The 22,490-nt window shown below is 38.5% G+C and overlaps 1 protein-coding gene across 12 annotated transcripts in view; it reads left to right on the top strand.

Moving 5' to 3' along the window:
- The window catches only part of adgrg6 (adhesion G protein-coupled receptor G6), a 43,817-nt gene that overhangs the window by 13,337 nt on the left and 7,990 nt on the right, over positions 1 to 22,490 (top strand). For 6 of the 12 annotated variants that reach the window (XM_053231801.1, XM_053231800.1, XM_053231810.1 and 3 more), the window contains 20 exons: positions 1,505 to 1,570; positions 2,408 to 2,476; positions 4,526 to 4,585; positions 4,686 to 4,742; positions 6,400 to 6,438; positions 14,664 to 14,737; positions 14,913 to 14,965; positions 15,075 to 15,116; positions 15,202 to 15,332; positions 15,678 to 15,792; positions 15,921 to 16,009; positions 16,121 to 16,322; positions 17,185 to 17,350; positions 18,594 to 18,734; positions 18,907 to 18,924; positions 19,819 to 19,938; positions 20,223 to 20,268; positions 20,374 to 20,480; positions 20,703 to 20,830; positions 21,247 to 21,515. In XM_053231801.1, coding sequence (XP_053087776.1) covers positions 1,505 to 1,570; positions 2,408 to 2,476; positions 4,526 to 4,585; positions 4,686 to 4,742; positions 6,400 to 6,438; positions 14,664 to 14,737; positions 14,913 to 14,965; positions 15,075 to 15,116; positions 15,202 to 15,332; positions 15,678 to 15,792; positions 15,921 to 16,009; positions 16,121 to 16,322; positions 17,185 to 17,350; positions 18,594 to 18,734; positions 18,907 to 18,924; positions 19,819 to 19,938; positions 20,223 to 20,268; positions 20,374 to 20,480; positions 20,703 to 20,830; positions 21,247 to 21,515 — 1,992 coding nt within the window. The remainder of the gene's footprint in view (positions 1 to 1,504; positions 1,571 to 2,407; positions 2,477 to 4,525; positions 4,586 to 4,685; positions 4,743 to 6,399; positions 6,439 to 14,663; positions 14,738 to 14,912; positions 14,966 to 15,074; positions 15,117 to 15,201; positions 15,333 to 15,677; positions 15,793 to 15,920; positions 16,010 to 16,120; positions 16,323 to 17,184; positions 17,351 to 18,593; positions 18,735 to 18,906; positions 18,925 to 19,818; positions 19,939 to 20,222; positions 20,269 to 20,373; positions 20,481 to 20,702; positions 20,831 to 21,246; positions 21,516 to 22,490) is intronic. The other 6 variants (XM_053231806.1, XM_053231808.1, XM_053231807.1 and 3 more) reach the window with 4 other exon arrangements.

Genomic DNA, 22,490 nt, shown 5'->3' with positions numbered 1-22,490 from the left:
ACGTGCTGTGTGCTTCGTCACATCGCTTTCCTGCCATGCTCAGGAGCACGCAGTTTATCCAGTGTTTATCATACCAGTAAAATCCAACATCTCACTGCTACTTAAACACTGTGTGTGTGTGCGTGTGTGTGTGTGTGTGTACGTGTATGCTTAAGGACATATTACTCAACATGGAAGAGAAGTTCCTCCTATCAATACTTTGCAGAGTCACCATCTTTTTTTAAAATCTTTTAGTCACAAAGAAGAAAATATCTTCAGTCAGTGCTGAGCAGTAGGCGTGCTTAATTCTCTGTGTTTCAGTTTCAGCTTTTCAATAAGACTTTCAAGTGGTACAAATATTTTTTTTCTTTTCACAACTGGAAACCTTCACATCCCCAACACTGACAGAGGGTTTATTTTTCCTCATAGTGACCAAAAACCAACAAAAGATCAACTAGCTGCTTTAAATTTTTGCATTTTTGGTCAGTATATCCTCTAAAGAAGGCAGAAGTCGTGCAGTATTATAGCTGTCTCAGTGGGTGACGTTCATTCACACACATTTGTTGTTATAAGGTGTTTGTGAAAAGGTGTGTGCCTTACTGCTTGACGTTTATGCCTTGGTGTGTTTGGTTCTTGTGGAGGAGTTCCAGTTGGCTCAGCACATTCTTTTTAAAAGCCTTTCTCAGTGGCACTTTCCCACAATCTCTTTCTGAGGTTGTCATGTGGTTGTCAAAAGTGCTTAAAAGATTAGACGTAGGAAAAAAAAACAGGATTCAGGAGATGTGGAAGAATCCATGTGCAGCTCTAATACACAAAACACACAAACATCAAAAGCAGCAGAGTAAATCCTAAGAAGAGTCAGAAAAGCAGCTCAGAAAGTACACAGGAGGAGACATCAGTCAGGCTTCACACTGACACTTACATTGAGCTTTATTCAGTCAGTAAACAGGAAAAGAGACAAGAGAAGACGTGTCCTGGAATGAAGAGGTGTGACAGTGACATGCTTTGGAAATCATTTAAAGCTGACTTTTTGTATTAATGGCATTAGTGTCCTACATTCCCTAACAGCTTTAAGAAACTATGCAGAAAGTTTTGTTTTGGGAAAAATTTGATGATAAAGTTGGTGCAGAACAAAGCAGTACTGAGTGTTGGATAATACACAGCTGTGTTGTGGAGAGAAGGGGATATTCCTGGGTGTGACTTTAAACCAGAACTGAGTCAGTGGCGTGAGTGATTATATTACACGCTCACAACAGACAGCATTAATTATGCTTTCTGCTTGTGTGTGTGTGTAAGAATGTAAATGACCACTGGGTTGTAGTTATAAATAGCTTAACTAATATCCTCCACTATATGATGACAAATTTCGAATAATCATCTTTACAACAGCAACATTTCTCAAAGTATATTATTCCCATAACATTCCCAGTGTAATATTCTTATCCTCCTTCATAAAGCAGTGTGACTTTAACTGTTTATTTTGTTAAAAATGTTTAATAATTTACTGTTTTTATTCTATCCCCAGGTACCGCCATGCCAGCTACCACTTCCCAAACCACCACCTGTGTGTCCCCGGGGGTGGGCTGCCCAGGTAAGCGAAAACCTGCAATTTTTACAGACATTTTACAGCCAGAGACTTAGGATTAATTAAATCGAGTTTAGGATAATCAGTATAATAACAGTAGCACACTTCTGTTTGATGATAACGCACTTATTTACTCATGAGTGCCTGATGCTAATTTGCAAATGTGTGTTTTTTCTTTGTCCATTACTGATCCTCATATGTTCAAGTAAAAACACAAGATGACTATTTCAGAAATCTCAGCATTCCTCCCACAGAAGTTTCCAGAAGTTTTAATGTAAGCCAGTAAACTATCCTCATTAAACAGGCAGTCAGAAGTAAGCAGGTCTCCTGTTCCCAGCACAAGTCATAAAATATTACACTCTAGTTTTAAACGTCCTTGTATATCACTCCTTCGGCTGGTTCTTGCTGTGTTTCGTTTTAGCATATTCATCACCCTAGTGGAATGTCTCATACTTGCATATTTAGGCATATTTCTCCCGTTTGCTTCCAGTTTGCCGGTTACATGTAAGAGTGAATGTTGACTGAATGTTTTGTAGGCTTTCAGGCTGGTGTAGTCTGCTTTGTCACTTGATAGCTCACTTACTGAGACTTAACAGGAAGAAGTAGAAATAAGGAACAGTTCTATCCATTCTTCTCCACTAGATGTGTTTATTTTGGTGAAGACCTCGAAATCATGGTTTCCTGTCTGGTTCACGAATCACCCTCGTTTTAAAGCGTTCTGTAAAAGCGTATTTTTGCTATACGTGTGAGACTGTTTAGTTGCTCAGTTCCTCCAGCGTTTGCATTTTCATTGTCATCTTATCCTCCTGTTAAAGTGTAATCTTTCTCCATTCCTGCCACCAGCATCTCTAACTACTACCACCTCATCCATTGTCAACACTAACACGATTCCTACTAATGCAAGAACCAACGGTAAGCAATTGTCTGTGCCTCACTTCATCATGCTTGCCTTTTAACTGAGAAAGAGTATATCCATGTGCAAGGACGCAGGAAGCGAGGGTGCTGAGGGCGCTGCTGCAACTGCTATAATAATAATAATAATAATAATTCCAGCCCCCTCCAGTGTAAAACTCCTTCCTGTGTCTCTGTCCATGTGCATATATATATATTTATATATATATATATATATATATATATATATATATATATATATATATACATACAGTTCTGTGCAAAAGTCTTAGGCACATGCAAAGAAATGCTGTAGAGTAAAGATGCCTTCAAAAATAATGAAATTAAATGTTTCTACATTAAAAAAGATACTGTAAAGAGCAGTAAACAGTAATAAATGAAACAAAGTCAGTATTTAATGTGACGATCCTTCACTTTAAATAAATAAAGCAGTATCTGAGGTGCAGTGTGTGCAGTTTTATAAGGAAATGAGCTGGAAGTGTTACTGAGCATCTTGCAGAAGCAGCCACAGTTCTTCTGGAGACTTTGACTGTCGACTCGCTTCTTATTTCTGCAGCGAAACCCAGCAGCCTTCATTATGTTTTTATCTGAAAAGTGTCTCTTATGGAATCTGCTGCTTTCTTTACTGACATACAAACATTTTTCTGTAACATTTCATTTTGTGCTGGAAAACTAATGTTTGGAATCTAAAATGTTTTTGTACTGAATCAATAATGTAGAAGCCAGAAAATAAACATCTATAACAAAGTTTGTACTAAAAAAACAGGGTGCCAAGACTTTTGCACAGTATTTTATATATATATTTGTTCATTATGACATTTTTATTATGACACACAATTAGATTTCATGTTCCTGTCAGTATCTTAGAGGTAGAAATAACCAGATTCTTGACAGAACAGGTGTGTTTTCTTTTTTTTTTTTTTTTTTTTTGTGTGTGTGTGTGTGTGTGTGTGTGTGTGTGTGTTGAATTTCCTCAGTTTTATGATGGGAATAAATTGAGTCTAGTGCATATTTTGTTTTGATAAACATTTTATTGATTCTTTTTATTTACTGGTTCGTGATATGATGACCCATGCCTATTGAACTGTGCATGAATTGTGTTGTGAGAAAGTTTTGCTTTCACACTGCTGTGCTCATGGAGATGTACATTCTTGTTTTTGGGTGCGTCCTGAACACCTGTTAAATGAGATTTGTTGGTTCTTGCCTGTCTGTTTGTGTGTACAATTCTTGCTGTTCTCACTTAACTCCTCTGATCTACAAGCTCTCCACAGGATTAGTGATCGCTGGTCAGTTTTGCTTTTTGCACCACTCTCCCTAAACTCTCGAAATGGTTGTTTGTTTAAAAACCCGAGACGAAATTGATTTGGGAGAAACTAATCTTGGCACATTAGCGCAAATTTAATGCTGTTAAAAGTCCATCACTTGTCCATTACAAAGCTCAGTTTTATGCCAAATGATGCTAGAAGACTAGCCTGATTAATACCATACATAATGTATGAATTGTTGGAATGCAGGCTACAATGGACACCTTTCATCAGCTTGAGCAGAAATGAATATAGCAATAACAGATATAAGGAAAGAAAGAGCCATTGTTGTCACGTATACAAGTATGAGTAGAGTGCAGTGAATTTCTTTTATTCTTACTAGTATAGTTTTATTTTAACAACATATTTTTTCAAATGGAAATTGGTAAGTAATGCATTTACAGAAATCTGGTTTAAAAATTATTGGCACCCCTACGATAACTAACACTGACCGACTTAGTGTGCACCAACATTACGGCTAAGTGTCTAGATAGCTAGCATAAGTTGAAATAATGTAAAGCTCCTCTGCACTAAAGTGTTAATCTCAAAATTAAGGCTTAATTTCAATATCCAACATTATTCCACCATATATAACATCACGTTATTATACTTCCAGTCGTTGTGGTACTTACAAATGTTGCATTAAGGTACTCCAAGCACATACAGTATGTCAGATGTGGATGCATGTGCATGATTGTCCTGATGTGGATGCATGGCCTCATTAATTTTCCATTCTCTTTGTCAGATCTTTCTATAACCATTTCATACACGACCACTCCTAGCATTTCTTTAACTGCAGCCACTGGTAAGCAGGAGCATTTTCACAATGCTGTACTTTTTCTACTGAAACTGACTCCAACTAGCATGTGTGTTCTAACCACGTAATGCCTCTGTGCCATTACTAGTTAAAACTACTTCATCTGCTACAACTTATTCACCAGCCACCGCCAGCGCACCTACTGGTAAGGTTCAGCACTGTCAGATTTACTGCTGTGGTCAGAAGCTGAAGATTTGTTATACATTTGCCAGTAAATGATATTAAACAAATTCTTCTTCTGTGAGCTGAAACTGTAAATGTTACTGGGGCTAGTCATTACGATTACAATAGCAGTTTAAAAACACAGTTAAAAAATTCCTTGTGTAATCTTCACTTGTGCTGTCTTTATGACCAGAACGTCTGAATACTACCACTACCATGCTGCCATTAACTGGTGAGCAGCTAATACAGTGATAGAGACCTGACCTTTAAGTAAAGCACGTTTTTTTGTTGTTTGTAGAATTTCAGCCAATTCAATTTAAAGGAACTGTATAACCAAACACTCTCACACAGAACACAGCTGGAATAGAGGTGCTATTTGGCAAGGTGTTATAATAAGAAAGCACATATACAGCAGATATAAAAAGTTTACACACCCCTGTTCAGGTTTTGTGATGAAACCAAGATAAATCATATCAGATCTTTTTCCACCTTTAATGTGAAAGAGCAACTGACAACATTCAAGTGACAAACAAATAGAAACGTTGTAGTGGAAAAAATAAAAAACTTACAATAAACTGGTTGGGTAAGTGTACACACTCCTTAACTAATACCTTGTTAAATCACTTTTTCCCTTGTACTACAGCACTCAGTGTTTCTGGGTAACAGTCTGCCAACTTAGCACATCTTCATCTGGTCATTTTATTCCACTCTTCCTTGCAAAACTGCTCCAGATCTATCAGATAGCGAGGGGATCTCCTGTACACAGCCGTCTTCTAGTCATTCCACAGGGTTTAGATAGGATTTAGATCTGGACTCTGACTGGGCCATTCCAGAATCCAAGATCTTCTTCTTCTAAAGATGTTCCTTTGTTGGATTTGTACTTTGGGTTGTTATTGTGCTAGAAGGTGAAATTTTTCTTCATCTTCAGCTGTCAAACAGAGGCCTGCAGGTTTTGTGGCAAAATATATTGGTATTTGAAGATATCCATGATTCCCTCTATTTTGACTAGAGCTTCAGTCCCAGCTGAGGAGAAGCATAGCATGATGCCGCCATCACCATGCTTCACCGTGGCTCTGGTGTTCTTTGGGTGATGAGCTTTTAGAATTATGCCCAAGAAGTTCTACCTTGGTCTGATCAGACCATAGCACATTTTTCCACATAGAAACCAAGAAGATGTCAAGAAAATCGTACAGAAACAGAAGGTCTTCATTTGGTTTTAATCACTTTAATTAGCTTAATTATTTTTGAACCTGAGTTTGAATGTGATTGGCTAATTCTGAGCACAGTCACATTCCACCCCGTTACAGAAGGTTGTGCATATTTATGCAGGTTTTTTTCTTTTTCTTTTCCCCGTACAATGTTTCTATTTGTTTTTCTCTTGAATGTTGTTGGTTTCGATATCACTTTAAAGGAAAAAATCTTGGTTTTATTTTTTAGATCAAAAAAAAAAAACCTGCACTGTTAACAGGGGTGTGTAAACCTTTTAATATCCACAGTGTATGACATCTCTTCAGTCTATGCCTTGCATTACATTTCACCCCTGTGTTGCTTTAAAGGTATATGTGTCAATTCACCCTCAGCTTTTTTGTTAACCTGGACTGTCCTTGTCAGCAATTACTCAGAACATCCTTTATCCACAGCTGCTGCTACTAACCCACTATCCAACCACGCAAGCAGTGGTAAGCCAAATGTATTTTCTCATGGAAGTCTTTATATGCTTGTCTTCACAGTGGGGTGTATGCAAAGCTACGTGTACTATGCTGTGGTGCCAAGCTTGACTAGTGAATGAAGCAAAGGCTGATGTCTTAGGGGTTTTCTTTTTCTTCCCCAGATGTTGTTCTTATATATACACTGCTGTACCATTATTTGAAGCATCAGTTGTTGTGTATTGTACATCCTTCACTCTGAGATGCTGTTAAGAAATATGAAACAGTTACAGCCCCTGCTATTCATATTCCATCCCCTGACAGCACAGAGCTAACTGATTAATTATTCATCATTAAGTCCCTGACAGTTTATACTGTACATTTTCCTACAACCACTATCAGTCAGTGTCAGTGACAACACTCTCACACATCAGTGACAACAGTCCCTTAGATTTCCTTTCTTTTGTAGACACTTGTTTTGAAGATAATCTTGGTTACGCAATAAAATATTAATGACCTCATAGATTTCTTTCAGACTTTCTTCCTCTAACCTTTATTTGGACAGTGACACTTTTTGGTTATGAGGTTATGAACTTATATAACTTGCGTATATAACTGTTTACATCCAAATTAATTGTGCTGCTGCTGTCTGCATTCACATAAACACAGCTGTGCCAGTTACACTGATAGCCATACATGCCTAATGCCTGAACCTACCTCCTCCACCATGGTTATAGCCGCACCTAATTATTAAGATGAATAAATAACATTAGCAAATGATTTCTTTAGTAGTTACATGCATAAGGGAAGTTAAATAATGTCTTATTGATAAGCAGACATGAACCTATTGGTTGCTGGAATTAACCAATTTAGTCAGTTATTCTTAATAGATTTCATATCAGAGCCCAATTGAAAGTTTTGCCTGAAGCCTTGCATGGTGTCTAACATCTGTACTGTAATATATTTATGAACAAGAGCATAACTGAAGTCTTCAGCAAAGACAGTTTACAAAAAAAAAAAGAGCTTAAAGACTAAGTAGCTCCTAGAATGAATGACATACGGTAGATGCACTTTGGGGGCATACGTTTATGAATCAGCCTGCCTTTATCTTGCTCATTTTTTAAAAAAGGAACCTCCTTATAACAAAACGTTTCTGGGTGCTGGACCATTCTCAGAAGAGCAGTGACATTTACATCATAATGGTGTTTGCTCTGCATTTTTAAACATTGCATACGTTAATAATAATAAATAATAATGCCTAGTCATATTAAGAGTGTCTCTATATTATTTAATGTGATCTTTATAGGCAGGAAAATGAACTGTGAGGTCAGTTTTCTTGTACAGGCGCTCAAGCAGCCTACCAACAGCTCTCATGGTGCTAATCGCAGGGGTGTACCATGGAGAGGAGCGAGTGGCTGGAACAGATCTAGTTATGTGAGGAGTAAATATATTGAAAGAGTCAGAAATGTAAGTGTTAAAGTTAAGAATTAAGTCAGTAGAAAAATGTGAAGTAGAAAAAGAGGTCAAATCAAGTGCATTACAGAATGAGGAGGTGCTAATGGATCTAATTTTATGATATGATATGTTAGCTTTCATCAAGTATAAATTGAGTGAATTTGTGATCAGAGATACGCAGGACAGAACCAGACAGATGAGTGACGTCTAAGCCACTAATACAGACAATATCAAGTGAGTGCCCGTGTGTGTGAGAGGAAAGTCCACATGTTGATAAAAATCTAAACACTCTAGGACAGACGTGAATTCAGCAGTCATAGGGCAGTGAGAAGCCATATGCACAGTTAGTTCCCCAACAAGGAGAATTTTAGAGCAGATGGTAATAACTAGGGTGAGGAGTTCATTAAACTCAGATATAAAGTTTCGTAAGGACTTGAGTGGTCGATAAATCAGAATAATTAAAACTGGAAAATTGCTAAGAAGCTTAATGGCTAAAAATTCAAAAGGTGTAAATTCTTGAAATCTGACACTAGCAACTAGCAGGCTTTGTCGTAAAACAACTGCAAGACCTCCGCCCTTCGAGTGCTCCCTGGGTTTAGCAAGGCATGTGTAACCCCAGGGAGAGAGTGTACTCAGTTCCTGATAGATGTTTGGTTGCTGCCAGGTTTCACAGATCTTTCTTTCTCACAAATTATTTCATCAAACGAGATCACTTTCTTCATAAGTGACCGGCACTTAAATAGAGCAGAGTTCAGAGTTTTATCCCTTTAGCTTCCACAGGTGTGGTGTGTTTATCCCTCTGTTTATTGGTGGGAGATTGATTTGGTTGATTCATTAGGCCAGATTGAAGTGATAGATGCACACGCATGAGCTTTACTTGGGTAACTACCTAGTTAATGAAACTTATGTTAGCTAGTGTTGTAACAGTTTAGATAAGATGGTTTTATCATACATCTTGCAATGCTCTTGGACACATCAACAGTGATGGAACCTGGGGTACTGGGTGTTTCGGGTCTTTATTCATCAGACACTCTCTATCAGGCGACCCAGCTAGGTCTGATCAATCCCTGGCCTGTGTCCAGGGTTCTTTTGTGGACCACAGATCACCCTTCCTGATCCAGAGCCATCTTGAAGCCCTGTTATTAGTGGCCTTTGTGAGGTTCCTGATGGCTCTTTTCATTTACTATCCTGTGATGCCAAGGTGCTTGAGGGTCTGGTAGAGAGGCTGGCCAGCAAAGCCTCTGCAACCCACAACTGTATGTTATATAATTTTGTTTATTCTGTGGAGATACCACAGAATAATAATAATAATAATAATAATGCAGTTGTTTTGCCACTATCTCAGCCCAAGCTGAGGCAGAATGAGTCATTCTGCTGGGGAGGTACTCCTGAGGTCAGTCCTGTTGACTAGCTTTCTATGAGTTACAACTGAGGCATCCAACTTACAATGATATACAGAACACCATGATAATTGGCTGTATGGTTATCAAAATAACCGTATATGTAATAATATCTGTAATTTTTCCTAAATCCCAGGCCTATGATGATCATGCCATTAATTTAACTCATAATAATCGCTTTATTTGAAATTCAGTGGGTTGGAATATGGAGCTACAAAAGGTTACAAAAATTGTCACTGTCCTAATACTTTCTCAATTTTTTAAATTTAATTTCAATAATTGCTATTGTGTTTCTTTTTTTTTATTATTATTTTTTATTTTCATTGATTCATTTATTAATCATGTTCTTAAATTTTTTTTAACTATTAATTTTAATTGGTCATTTGGTCTAGTACTTATTAATGCTAGCTTCATTGTGAACTCTAGATTCATCACATTCACTACCTTCTTATTAATAATACTTTAAGGCAGTATCTATTCAGACTCTCATCTTTTGCTCATTCCTGTACTTAGTTCATCTCTTTGTCACAAGTGTCATTAGTTCTTATTAAATATTCCACAGTCTCCCCACTACCCTTTCGTAAATAACGCTAACGTGGCTGGTATATTCTTGATTTGCTGAAATCTGCTGAACTCGCCCAGCACTAATATTTCCACATGTCTACTTTTATTCATAACTTCTTCAAGAAACTAAGGATCGTGGCACCCTTGATACATTTATGTATGTATCTACAGATCTCACTAGAAGTCACAAATCTCACAAACTGTTTCATGTTTACAGTGTTGTATATGGTCATAATTACATTTATCAGAAAGATCAATAACAACCTGCTTTCTCCATTCCCAATGACCTGTCCATTGGCTGGCACAGAGAAAGGGACAGCTGTGTTTTTTTGGTCATTGCTGCGGCTACCTCCACGCTCAGCAGCTGTATCCTCTGCTCCGCCCCCTTCTCAGCCTCCGGTTGCTCCTGCTGGTCGGAGTTCCAAAACCTCTCTTGGCTTTATCTCCACCCCTCTCATTTGGCCTGTAAGAAAGAAATCGGAGACTGCAGTAACACAGGCCCCTAAATACCCTGCTATACATATGACAAAAGCGCCTCCTTTACCAACGAAAAGTATGACAAACATGTCCCCTGAGCTGAGAATTCCCGAAGCACTAACCAATGCCAAGAAAACAAACTTTACAACTAGAAGGCCAGCCTATTCCCACGTACTGTGGCCACATAACCAGACTGAAAACGTTGAGTCTTTCCAGGTGGTATCAGTCAGTAATCGTAAAAAGCCATTGACTCCACAGTGGGACCTGAGTGAGAGCAACGAGAACAGCTCTGAAGAAATCGATTTTCCATCAGGATTTGGCTCAGAGTCATTTCTGTATGATATTGATTTAGATGAAAATATTTTCAGTTTATTTGAATTTGATGCCACCTACTCTCTAGATGAAGGCCTGGCCACTACCAGCCCGAACATATCGCTGTTAGAAATGGCGAGTGTTCCTACTACCACAGACAATGCTCCCTTTGAGCAGGGTGAAACGCAGTACAGCATGATGCTTATCAAAGCTCCAGGAGGGTCAGATGTGCAAATGAACCAATCTGGACTGAGCAGACTAACTGGACAAACAACAGAGCCTCCTTCCCTCTCAAGACCAGCAATATCCCCAACCTACTCCAGCTTGATGAGCACTGTGCGCTGGGATCTGCCAGAGGTTACAACTACTCCGTGCATCTTTACAGATGTTAAGAGGTTTCAGCAAGGGTGTACGAAGGTGTCTCCTCTGCTACACCCAACAGTCATTGCACATGGGCAGGCTGGGACTTTAGAGGAAACTTATGGCAGGACAGTGATGTCAGAAACACAGTATAAATTTACAGAAACCACTCCCAGCATAGCTGCCTCCCTGAAGTACTTCTCTGATTATATCCCTTTTCAAACAGGATTGTTTACAGAACATTTGACAGTAGGTCAGTATCCTTCCCAAAGTAGCTATCCTCTCGGAGCAGAGGCACATCCTACTTTATATATCAGCCCAATGCCTGCCGTGGAGGTTCAGCGTGAATATGCCATCAGGCCCAGTCCATTGTCACTTGCTGCTATTTCCTCTACTCCAACATTTGCCTTTGGTGCAAAAGACAGTGGTGACCTGGCTCTGCCCCAATCAGAGAATCTATTTATCTCAACTCAAAACCCACACAATGACAACTTTAAATCTTTGAGTACCCCTAGTCTTGTTGCTTCCTACCTTGTCGCTGAGGGTACAATTGCTGCATCACTGGTGGCCAGTCAGTCTAAATTAGACTCCCTTCAGGGGCTGGAGCCATCACATGTACACAGACCTCAAGAGCCTCTATACAGGAGCTTAAACAGACAAAAAGACAATAATCCTTCAGTGGCTGATCAGTGGGGTCTGTCAGATGCCTTTGATATTTCTTTCAGTAGCAGTTCTGAGTTATCACCTGGTGCAACACCCACCCTGACAGACAAATGGGGCAGCTCTCCTTCCTCACCCCTTAATTCAAGCTTTGAAATGAGAACACAGCGGGACAGTGGATTGCCCATGTTCAGCTCAACCTCTGACAATAATTTTGACTCTAGTTTCATGTCATCTCCTGATTCACTGTATGCCTTGAAGGCCACAGAAGGGGACAGTGTCACTGAGATGGGGGGTTATTCAGGAAATGAGGCAGCCCTGTCTGACTTCAGGATTTTTACAGTCTCTTTACCATCACCATCCCTTTCACACTCTGTCCCTCTGGACTTCCAGAGAGGACCATCTGTATCTCAGAATGTAAAGGGGCATTCAAATGATATTGATGACTCTCAAGATTATTCAGTGATGCTGCAGCTTTCAAACATACTTGCAGATGAATCTGTATTCCCTTTTCAGTCTCAGGATCTTGATGAATCCACCACTGTTAATGAGACACACCCTTTCCCTGACATATCAACCAACAGCTGCATGTATACAAGGACCCACAGTGACAGTTACGTTAGCACTAGCAGGCCATACGTACAGATTTATAAAACCACATTCACTACTGCCAACATTGACACTGATTACCGTCCAATTAATCCAACAAGCACTTATTGTCAGGATAGAACAGTTGCACCCAATCATTTTTATAGCAGTATGATCTCAGGTTCAGCCATCACAGAGCACACTGGAACCAATACACTCACTATCTCACAATCTAAGCTGCTGCGCAAAGACAGCTCACTGATCGCCAGCTCAGTCTCCTCACTGACGTCAGTCCTGACTGTGGATGTACCACATTTGCCAAACACAGAACACGATCACGTGTCAGGTTTTTCTCAAGTAACCAGTGGACTTCATCATGCTTCCACCTTTCCCAGCAGACAGTTATGGCCTTCAACATTAGAAGCAAGTGTACATAGCCTTGGTCTAGACATTCACCCAGTGGATACTAGCACTGTAAGTGAGGACATTCAGGATACTAAACATGCTCAGTTCTCAACAACAGAGCAGCTTTTTTGGTCTGAGAATGAATCAGCAAAGCCCTCCAGCAACAGCAACAATGTTCTCATTGTTCGGCCCATCACCACAGATAGAGAAATGCATCCATCTCCTCCGGCTGCTTACGACCAGGCCTTTGTCTCCACAAATGGCACGCTTCCTCTGGCCTCCCCTCCTAACGGAGTCATTGCAGACTTTCACTCTGTGCCCACTGATGCCACCCATGGAACCACTACAGACTCCCCTGAAATTATCCCATGCCCATGTAAAACGTTTTTTTACAGTTCTTGTCATTGTGGACTTTCACCTGGGAACAGTATGTTTTCCAATAACGACATAGACCGTAGAAAGAGATATAGCTCCTTCCTAATCATATCTTTGCTGCTGATCACAGAATGATGGTTTAAAGGGAAGAAACAATCAGCCTGTCTTCTTGTCCAGATTTTAGAAGGATCTTGATTGTGTTTTAGTGGGGGTAGAAATATATTAACAATAGTTTTCACAAAAAACTAAATGATTTCTGTATGTTCTTCATGCTGCAGTAGCTTCTCCTTGTGATTTTTGTTTAATGTGTTTTTTTTTTTCATTATTCAACTTTCTTAGGAGGCCACTATGCCAAAGATTTCTAGATCTGAAAATTGCTTTCACATGTTTTAAAAAAAATAATTGCTTGCACAAACAAGTGGAAATACTGTGTGACAACACATGTTGCTAAATATATTGCTTTGTGGTGGATGTATTTTTCTTTCTGTAGTCTCCTAAGAAGGTTTTGGCATGGAGTAGAGATGCACTGAGCTCTAGTCCTACACTAACAATATAAAACATGACCGCCATCTTGTGATGGCTGTGGTGCATAGCAGTAGGCAGCTGAAATTAAAGCACGCTCTGTGGTGAAGAAAACCATTTGGTTGTACAAACATTCTTTTGAATTTTAAAGGGCCCATATTGTAAACTTTTTCCTCTTGTCACGTTGTAAGGTTTGCATGGTTTTTTGAACCAAAAACAATTTTACACAACCATTTTCCAACCTCTTTTTTATCATTTTGAAATACACAGCCTGTTTGTACTGTGCATTTGGAATTAATTGGTTAACCTTTTCACGAGTGTAATTATACGGTTGAGTAAATAAACAAGCTGTAATGGTACACCAACAAGGCCTCCAGACGCGCAGATCTCACTCAAATATATTCCTGAATGTTGGTAAACCCCAAAACTAGGCCAATACTACAAAAGTGGGATGTTTATTCATTTCTCGCATCATTAGCTCACAGTTCAGATGTTCACTGTTCACACTGAGTAGTCACTAACTACATCTAAATCTACACTGAACTATATTAGACTATTTATAGATGTGCTGTTGGGTCTAATTTGGGTGGCAACTTTTTGTCAAAGTCTAAAATAAACTGAAAAAAAAAAGGTTTATCTCAGATTAAAATCCTCTCCCACAGCCAGGACCAGCACAGTTCAGCTCTTCCCCCTTCTCTCCTGAGTTAGATTCATTTCAGCATGACTGCGTGGGCCACGCCGCGGAATAGGATGTCGTTTGTAAATGTTCTGTAATTGTTTTAGTGACGTCACAGCCATGCACAATTTAAAATTCGCTGATCAACTTAGTCTGTAAATATATAATGTGTGGATTAAGTAAAACAGTTTTCTATGATATGGGCCTTTTACAATTATACAATTAAACAAAAATAATAAGAGAATAGGATTAAATTATTTAATTAATTTCAATTTTTTATAGGAGTGTGCATCAAAACATATATCTTATACTGAAATAAAGTGTATTTTATTCAGTGTTGTCTCTTTATTTCCCTACTGCTGTGCTACACAGACTACTGCACTACTAAAAGATTTTATCACTACTAACTAATGTCATCTTTATTCTCTTAAATAACTGATCTTTATTCCTGTTTTAATTTTCAGAGTTTACTTACTACAGGATTTCTTTAATTGTATCAGATGACCTACAGATCACAGATGAATCCATTGTGCTATGGGTATGACTGTACACTGTATATCTGTGTCAATACACAGCACATTTAGATTTGGATTCCACACATTTCTGTTTTAACTGAAGATGATTAAACTACAAAATTCAGTGTGGTGCTAATCCATTTTCACTCATATACATAAATCTATATTTTGTGCTTGTTTGTTTGTACCTTCCTACAGTTGAACCAAACATTTCAGGACTGGAACCACACTATTTATGTGACTAATGTCAGGTGAGAAAGAGTCGCTAACCTTCTGATGTCACTGGATATCAACAGATATTCACATTGTTGTTGTTGTTATCAAATATGTTCTTAGACAAATTTCTCTTTTTTTTCCCAGCATTCTACCTGGCACTGACTCCTCCAGTACTACAAGCAAGAGGTAAAGCATTATACCTCTACTTATACCTCTATCCACTCTACTTGTGCAGTATGGGAATTAATCTGTGGCGTTGTTGTTTTCACAGATACTCTTGTAAGGCCCTGCTGGTGTATAGAAACGCTACAGGCAAACTTCTGACAGACGCCGACATCAAGAACAGGCTGAGCGTTTCTGCAGCCAGCTTCACGTTAGATAATATCGCCGTAAACGCAGTCGGTATGAACTTTAATCAACATCTAATCATATTTACGTCTCTTTGAAGTCTCCTGAAACAGATTTTTCAGCTAGAATACAAAATGAATTGTTTTATTCCAGCATTTTTTTTTTAATAGAATTTATAAATTGATCAAATGAATTGAACTCAAATAAAGAGTTAAATGGTAAACTGAATTTAAATGCAATTACTTTATTTAAATGCAATAACTATCATGTTTAAAATGAATTATTAGTAATTTTCCTAATGAAATATTTGGAATGTTCTAGTGATAACATCCATGATGTTCTTTTGTATACACTAATCTTGTGCAGTCATATGATCGATGTGTCTGGTTGCGTCTCCAGAAAACTGCCAGGCAGAGGAGACTCCACTGCATTATAAATGGCCAGAGAGCAGACCATCAGTCACCCATTTCATTCCCTGCTTCCCTTACAAAGAACAGAATGCCTCTAGGACATGGTGTGTAGACAATGGACTGATTATGGATGTAATGTCAGGGTTTGCAAAGCAAAAAAATCTTCTAGATCCTCACTCTTGTCCTGAACATGTGTCTGAACATTTAAATAAAAAGTTTATTTTTCTCTCAGCATGATCAGCGTAGAAAATTATTCATCATATTGGGACCAGCCAGACCTCGTGAACTGCAAAGACATAGAAGACATTGAAGTTTCACAAGGTGACATTTTGTTTTTTAGCTCTTGAAATGAATCATTTGTTGTTTGTTGATTAGCAGAATAATCAGAGTTCAAGATTAATTAATTAAGTCACATATACTTGTCTGAAACAGAAAATGCTGCAGAGGTAGCTGTTCAACTTGCCGACATCACGAACAATGAGCTTTCCACTGTGGAGCTGTCGAAGGTTGTTACCGTGGTGACGAAGCTGGTGAATGTGGCCCGAATTAATGTCACCTTGGCTTCCACTGTGGTCAACATCATTTCCAACGTGATGATCAGCTCCGAGTCCGTGCAGCTGGCTGCATCAGAGATGTAGGTTTTTTTCTGGAATAACAATGGCAACTGTTCAGTTTTTAACAACATTATGAAACGTCCTAATGCAAATCACCTGAGTCAGACACCAGGTGTTTCAGTATCACCTAGTCCACTTCTTTAAACACAAAGCACTTCCTGTTAAACCTGAAAAACAACTGGGGGATAGAAAATGCGGACTGAAGGCCCAAAGGGTTTTTTTTTATGTCAAATGTAATATGATGTAAAAGCTTAAAATTGAAAAAGAAAAAAAATATACTGATGATGGACTTTATTGAGAAGATGGCAAGCTTTGAATAAAATTCCAATAAGAGTCTAGTATATATATATATATATATCTTTCTGATTATTTCTAGCAGTAATTATGACATTAATAACTGCATATTTGGTTTAATTTACAATATGCCTTCCACACTCATTATTTGGTATCTTATAAAATAGCACTCGATCCAGCACATACAGTACAGTGTTTTTTGTGTAAAGAAATATAAGCATGGTTTGAAGGATAAGCTGACTACGCACTCAACTTAACTCTATCCATAAAAAAAATCAGTCTTTCAGATAAACAAATTCTCACATTAAGAGGTTATCTCCTCCAATTTTCTCCAAACCTGTTTATGGACATTAAGGTGACAGTACTGAATAATAGTATTATGTTTGTGTATTTAATAATGGCCTCAACTTCCATAGTTCCATAGTTCAGAGTGTATTTACGGTTCAGCTTGACATACTGTAGTTACATCAAACTGTCAGACAGTGGTGCTAGACTTAATATTACTCCTTACTATATATATATATATATATATATATATATTGCATACATCTGATGCACAATGCTCTGAAATTGTGCCCTTTCTTTCAGGGCACTGAAAACCATGGACAAGCTTGTGCAGAAGATTGAGTTTGATGGTCCTTCCCTGACCATCACATCCAAGAACCTGGCAGTGGGAATCTCAGCTATCAACGCCAGCAGTTTTATTGGAGCCAATTTCAGTGCCTTCATGGCTCTAAATTCCTCAGACCCTCAGGTACACTTGTCTGTATGATCTGTTAAGTTAAGTGCCAGGCAGCAGCGAGGTTCTCTTTTTAGCTGTAAATGCATATTTCTGTGTCCATGTTTCTCTGTGCTTTGTGCACGTGGATTTGAACCTGAATTGCTTATACACTATGGTGCTTCATTTTAATGAACTTGATTTATAACAATTAGTCCACGGTGAGGAGAAGCAGCATGCTGTGATTTATTAAACAGCCAGAGTTAGAGACAGTGATTATTAACTAGCTATTGTGGAACCTACAATGATGAAAACAAGAAAATGAACAAAAATATGTGAGATGATTTTACAAATAACTGAGAAAACGCTCTGTCTCACACACACACACACACGCGTCAAATACACTATGTGGCCAAAAGTATGTGCACCCCTGACCATCACACCCATTGGGTTTCTTCACCAATTATATAGAACGTCTCTGTGTGCTGTAGCTTTACAGTTTCCCTTCACTGGAACTAAGAGACTGAAACCTGTTCCAGCATGACAATGCCCCTGTGCACAAAGCGAGCTCCATGAAGACATGGTGTGTGAAGGTTGGAGTGGAAGAACTCGAGTGTCCTGCACAGAGCCCTGACCTCCACTGAACACCTTTGGGATGAACTGGAACTGGAGACTCCTTACCCAACATCAGTGTCTGACCTCACTAATGCTCTTATAGCTGAATGAACACAAATCCCCACAGCCACGCTCCGACATCTAGTGGAAAGCTTCCCAGAAGAGTGGAGCTCATTATAACAGCAAACACAGGGGAATAAATCTGTGTGAATGTTTTAAGGTTTTGTAATGGGCACGTACTATATGGGTGTGATGGTCAGGGGTGCACAAACTTTTGGCCATACAGTGTACCTTTATTGTTTTATTTTTATTTAATGACTGAACTTCTGAATGACAAGATTGTATTTTAGAACATTTTTCCCTTTAAAAGTAATTTCTTCTGGAAACATCAAACCAGGGAACATCAGCAAAACTGCTCAATTACGGCACCATACTGTAACACGTGGAATTAATGTGGAGATGTTAATTAGACGTGGAGATGTGAGTAATTCTAGCCATAAGAGCACTTTATCATGATTCTTATGAGCAATTCGGAGAGATCTGATGAATACAGGTTCTGAGCAACTCCAAGCAGGGATGTTGTATAACTAGTGATTCTCTGTAGGCCAGAATTTCTGAAGAAGAAGATAACATGCTTCTTTGCAATCCCACTCTCTCTTTTCAGATTGATTTTGAGTCAGAGGTCCATAACTCCTTAGCTAGTGTCTCACTACCTGCCACTTTGCTTCATAACCTGAGTGAGGCGGATGTTGACATCATCTCCAGAATTAACTTCATGTTCTTCAGCAAAACAGGGCTGTTCCAGGTGAGTGCTAACCCAAGCATTTTTTTTACAATCTGTTCATTTGTATTATTATTTGGATTATACTGTGTTGCTAGCATGTAACATTTAAGCTATTCTGCACAATATTGAATACAGACTGTTCCTCATAAGGAATCTAATTTCTGCAAATTCTGATGGGTATTTGTATCTACAGCATTTTGGATCATTAATGGTAAGGTAATAGATTCCTGGTGATTGTGCATACTAACATAACAGATAACATACATTTTATCTATATAGAATATTAATTGTAGTGAAAATTGATGTTTGTTGATCTTACATTTATATTAATAGACCCCTGAGTGAGAGACGTCACTCTGCCACGCCTCCTGGTTGCAGAAACATTGCAGAAGTCTAAAGTGGTTTTTAAGAGTAATCCAGAATTTGTTGAGTGTTCATAAGCACATTTATTTTTACTGCATACTATCAAATTGGACTCCTTTCCAAGCCCAAAGAAGATGGCTGTGTTTATAGAAATTAGGAGGGATAATTAGTTCAAGCAGCTGAGAAGTAAGACAATAGTTACAGACAATATATCAATCTGATTCCTAAATAAAACTCTAAATAAAATACTTGGGTATTATTGCAATTGCAACCAGGTTGCGTGTGAATCTCGTTATATAAATATAATATTCTACTTATATTTTGTAATATATAACAAAAGTGTGCTTCTCACTTTCCTTGGAAAATATTATTTAAGTGTGACCATAAAATCATAATCAGGGATCTCAGACCAAATCTCAAGAGATCTGAATTGTTTATTACACTGATTCCAATCTAAAATCCATAAACTCATAATGACATGATACACTGATGACCCACTCTGATCTGTCTGCCAACATGAAGATGCAATTAAAAAAGTTTTAAATGCTGTTAGCAAACAGATGTTTAGATGGGAAATACCCAGAATATGAAAAGACATCATTATGATGCGAATGAAACTGCTTTTACAAATCCCTGATTGAGCTTTCATTTCCTGATCTGTAACTAATCTAATGTCCGGATGTCACTAAGCCACGAGCAGATATGAACATTACAGCATATACTGTTTAACTGCCTCCTGTAGGACCAGCAGAACAACGGCCTGTCCTTGAACAGTTACGTGGTGGCCAGCAGCGTGGGAAACTTTTCCATCAGTAATCTTAAAGACCCTGTGCAAATAGAGATTGCTCATCTGCAGCATCAGGTATTCTGACCTCAGCTCCATCAATCCTTCTACATCTGGAGTAGACTCCTGAGAGAGGACGAGCATTTCCCTTTACACAGAATGAATTACAATACAAAAACATGGCAGATACTGCTGTCTTTACTCTTATTCTCAGTATTAATCTAAGACTAATGAGCTACGTGATCCTGTTCTAGTGAATAATCTTAAATAAATGTAATTCTGCCTCCCTTCTGAATTTATTTTACTCAAATAATTGCATTGAAACAGTTAGTAATGAACATGAACCCTTCTGCTTTTTTTAGTGGAATCAAAATCGATTGTGTGTGTTTTGGGATTTCAGCATCGAAAGTAAGTTCTCTGTAATTGTTTCTGATCTCGAGTGTGTCATTTCTTTTCTCTGTGCGTGGCAGAGCATGTGTGTTACTAATCAGGGGATGTATTATTCTTGTGTAGATGGCACTGGAGGCTGGAACAGTGAGGGATGTGAGGTCAGCCCCGAGTCCAACAGCAACAAAACAGTCTGCCTGTGTAACCACTTAACACACTTTGGCGTTCTGATGGTGAGATATGCCTCCACTTATTCTGTGTATTAATCAATAATCATAATGATAATGAGACAGACAGACAGACAGACAGACAGAATCTATAGCTGGAAATCAGTAAAAATGTGGCAGTACGTTTGCTATTTGCTATTAACAAAATTTCCCCCCAGATTTCCACGGCTTGGGAACCTTAGCATTAGAGAACTCAGTTTTCTCTTGGTCTTGTGTTTGCTTGTGTAGGACCTGAGTGGAGCTGCAGCACATATCAATGAGAGGAACACCAAGATTCTCACGTTCATCACGTACATTGGCTGTGGCATTTCAGCGATCTTTTCAGCTGTAACAATCCTCACTTATGTTGCCTTTGAGTGAGTTACATTTTCAGAAATCTGAAATCTTTAGGTATTTATGCGCATGTTGTAACCTTGTGCTGTTGGTATTAACTGTGTCTTTTGCTCACATCCAAAGCGAGGAAAGATTCAGCATGGCATGTAGTAAAAATGTAATCACAAATGATCTGTGGGATTTAAAAAACATTTCGATTTGCTTTGCCAGTCTTTTGATGGACAGCTGAGATTTTCTTTTCTCACGTGTCAGACTACTCTACTTCTTTAGATCATGAACCATGCATGTGGCTAATTTCACAAGCGAGTCAGACATTTTAAATGAGAAGAGATCACGCTTGTGATTCTTTTAGCCTTCATAAATAAGTGTTTCATGATTAGGTTATGTGTGAGAACTTTATCACACGGACACTCACATCACACTGATGCTCCAATTGTAGGAAATTGCGGCGAGATTACCCGTCCAAGATCCTGATGAACCTGAGTACCTCGCTACTGTTCCTCAACATGACCTTCCTCCTGGACGGCTGGCTGGCTTCCTATGAGATGCAGGGTCTGTGCATGGCTGTGGCTGCCTTCCTGCACTTCTTCCTGCTTACCTCATTCACCTGGATGGGCCTTGAGTCCGTCCACATGTATATTGCCCTAGTCAAGGTCTTTAACACCTACATCCGGAGGTACATCCTCAAGTTCTGCATTGTTGGATGGGGTAAGTCACAGTGTGATGACGTTTGGTGTTGGAGACAGTAATGGTTTTTTTTTCATTGCATTCCAGTACCTAGTTTGATTGTTGGGTTTACAAAAGTGCCTGGGAAAACCCTTCACATGGCTAAATGTTGAAATTTTCTATTATATATATTTCTGGAAACTACAAAAGTGTATATATATATATATATATATATATATATATATATATATATATATATATATATATATATATATATATTATTATTATTCAACTGAAATCCATTTCGCTTTTCACATGTACTGTACCTCAACCAAAAATTAAATTAGAACCATTTAAAATTTGGTTACCTAAAAAAATAAAAACTGCATTTGTGATCCAGTCCAATTTCACTAAAAGAAGCCCCGCCTACCTCTACATTTACAGCCTAATCTACTTATAGAAAATCATTACTGCCAAACTTTAAAGAATTACAAGTTTACAGTGGGAAATGAGTTATCAGTTTAATGATCAGCTTCATCCACATCAGGCTCTGTCTCATCACCTCATCAGGAAAAGTCACTCGCTGCTTTTAAACACGAGCCTCACTGCCGTCGCTTCACTCGATCAATTATCAGTGAGATAGATTAGATTAGGCGACTAGATTTGTTATTAATATATTTCTATAAGGACATTTAAAGCGTTTAAATCTTTGTCCGCTGTCGTCTGTACAGAGCGTGTAAGCGCTCTTCTCTGTTTTGATGACGATTGCAGACATTTGGACAGTTCGTGTCTGATCACAAACTCAATTGATTAGGCGTCTATCTGCTCTGCTCTGGTGTGTAACTCTACAAAACTTACAAAACTGTACAAAATTACAAAAATGCAGACTGACTTTTTCTACTGCTATGTTTGTTAAACTGACTCTTTATCCAACATGATGTTTGCAGGCAGAGCTAAGGCTAGGTTAGAAAACTGATCACTGGACCTAACTGTTGTTTTGAATAAATATATTTATGT

This window comes from Pangasianodon hypophthalmus, chromosome 30, assembly GCF_027358585.1.
Source record: "Pangasianodon hypophthalmus isolate fPanHyp1 chromosome 30, fPanHyp1.pri, whole genome shotgun sequence".
Taxonomy (NCBI): Eukaryota; Metazoa; Chordata; class Actinopteri; order Siluriformes; family Pangasiidae; genus Pangasianodon; species Pangasianodon hypophthalmus.
This window is presented reverse-complemented; position numbering and strand designations above follow the sequence as displayed.